The 2500-nt window shown below is 32.4% G+C and overlaps 1 protein-coding gene across 1 annotated transcript in view; it reads left to right on the top strand.

Moving 5' to 3' along the window:
* LOC138864070 (uncharacterized) overlaps positions 1-215 on the top strand; it is a 6373-nt gene extending 6158 nt beyond the window's left edge. Inside the window, exon 2 of the mRNA XM_070130100.1 lies at positions 1-215. This exon is cut by the window's left edge and continues 632 nt beyond it. Within this exon, the coding sequence (XP_069986201.1) occupies positions 1-152 (152 nt within the window). The 3' untranslated portion in view covers positions 153-215.
* The last annotated feature ends 2285 nt before the right edge of the window (positions 216-2500 follow it).

Here is a 2500-nt window from a genome sequence, read left to right as displayed (position 1 = left end):
CATCGACGGGAAGCGATAGCAGTACAACTCCTCCCACCGTGCAAGGTAAAAAAGTCGTCAAAGCCATGGCGTTTTTATTTCACATTTCACTCTCCCGGCCATCGCTCATCTTCCCGAGCCCGTCCTTCCTATCCCTCTTTTATTTAGCTTAATGTCGTTGATTCTAAAAAACCTATGGAGATTTTCCTCCTGTTTATTTTTTTGTCTCTTTACCTTGTTTAATCAGTATTATAACTGTTATTATCATTATTCTTATTATAATAATTGTCATTATCATTATTATTGTTATTATTATTTTTTATTATTATTATTATTACTATTTGTCGGTCTCTTTCTTTTTATCCAGTAGAGTGTCTTCTCTCTTTCGTCACAAGATCAAATCTAATAAACTGGCGCTTTGGTCGTCTCTTTTAGGACCACTTCTGAGGCTGGGTGTATCTGTTTATCCATATCTGTGTCTATATCTAATTATCTGCCTGTCTGTATCTATATATATTTATTTATATGTCTGTCTGTACGTATATCTATCTATTTATCTATCTGTGTGTATGTATATCTCTATCCATGTCTATCTTCATGTCGATTTTACTACTTATTATATCTAGCTTTCAAGCTATACATCTATCTATCTATCTACCTTTCAAACTATCTAACTGGCTAACTATCTGTCTATCCACACACACACACACACACACACACACACACACACACACACACACACACACACACACACACACACACACACACACACACACACACACACACACACACACACACACACACATTCTCTCTCTTACAAACAATAATTATGATGACAACATAGATGATATCAATAATTATGATGACAATAGAGATGATGTCAATAATTATGATAGTAGAGATGAATCAATAATTATGATGACAATAGAGATGATATCAATAATTATGATGACAATAGAGATGATATCAATAATTATGATGACAATAATGATATCAATAATTATGATGACAATAGAGATGATATCAATAATTATGATGACAATAGAGATGATATCAATAATTATGATGACAATAGAGATATCAATAATTATGATGACAATAGAGATGATGTCAATAATCATGATGCTAATGATGATATCAATAATTATGATGCTAATAATGATATCAATAATTGTGATGACAATATAGATGATATCAATAATTATCATGACAATAGAGATGATATCAATAATTATGATCCTAATAATGATATCAATAATTGCGATGGCAATAGAGATGATGTCAATAATTATGATGACAATAGAGGTGATATTAATAATGAAAATGACTCATAATGGTTATCACACCGACAGCATCTGCGAGTACAGACGGAGGGTCGAGTACACCGGTGTCCGCATCGCCAGACAGTACAGTAAGAGATTCGTCGCCGTGGAGTACAGCAGACACGTCTTCGTCAGCCGGCAGTGCATTCCCTGTGTCTTCTCTGTCAAGTTCTAGTCCGCCGTCGACAACTAATGCTTCTGAAGGCAATGGTGAGTGCCCTGTGTTTTGCGTGGCGGAATAATGAGATATATTGTGAAATAAGGTAATGCCGAGGTGATGTTGGAATTGATACACGTACACACGCACGCACACACACACGCGTGCGCGCACACACACACACACAAACATATGCCTTCGCACACACACACACACACACACACACACACACACACACACACACACACACACACACACACACACACACACACACACACACACACACACACACATACACACATACACGCACACATACATCATATATATATATATATATATATATATATATATATATATATATATATATATATATATATATATATATATATATATATATATATATGTATGCACACACGCAAAACCCCCGCACAAAACACACATATACATTATATATATATATATATATATATATATATATATATATATATATATATATATATATATATATATATATATATAACATATACATTTTGATTTATAAGTGTACAAAATCCTGTATATTCATGTGTTATATCATTATTGACCTTGTAGATTTTTTTTCTCGAGAGGAACTTATCATCTAATTTGTAACAAAATACATCTTTTAATCTATTTTTCTATATCATCTCATTTTTCTCAGTTGTTTCAATGCTTTGCATTTTCCTCATCTACTTTTTCTATCTTTGGTGTGAATGAATTTATAGAAGTGTAATTAATAAAACCCATTTATCATAAAGATAAGGATTTCATTGTCATTAGAGTATTGACTAAAAAAATAAAAAATCAAATAAAATCAATAATAGTAATGTCAAATGTTATCATTAACATTGTCAAAATTATCTACAATAATATGTCTTTTACTGTATAAAACGTTAGATTCTAATTGAGTTGTATCGTATCATAAGCCTATACTTACAACAGGGTTCAGGATGATGGCGGGGGGGGGGGGGGGCTCGAACAGCTTGTAAAGAAGAAAGACGTGAATGAAAAAAAAGATAAATAT

This window comes from Penaeus vannamei, chromosome 14 (assembly GCF_042767895.1).
Source record: "Penaeus vannamei isolate JL-2024 chromosome 14, ASM4276789v1, whole genome shotgun sequence".
NCBI classification, from domain to species: Eukaryota; Metazoa; Arthropoda; class Malacostraca; order Decapoda; family Penaeidae; genus Penaeus; species Penaeus vannamei.
The sequence above is the reverse complement of the archived record's forward strand: the minus strand, read 5'-3'. Positions and strand labels throughout refer to the sequence as shown.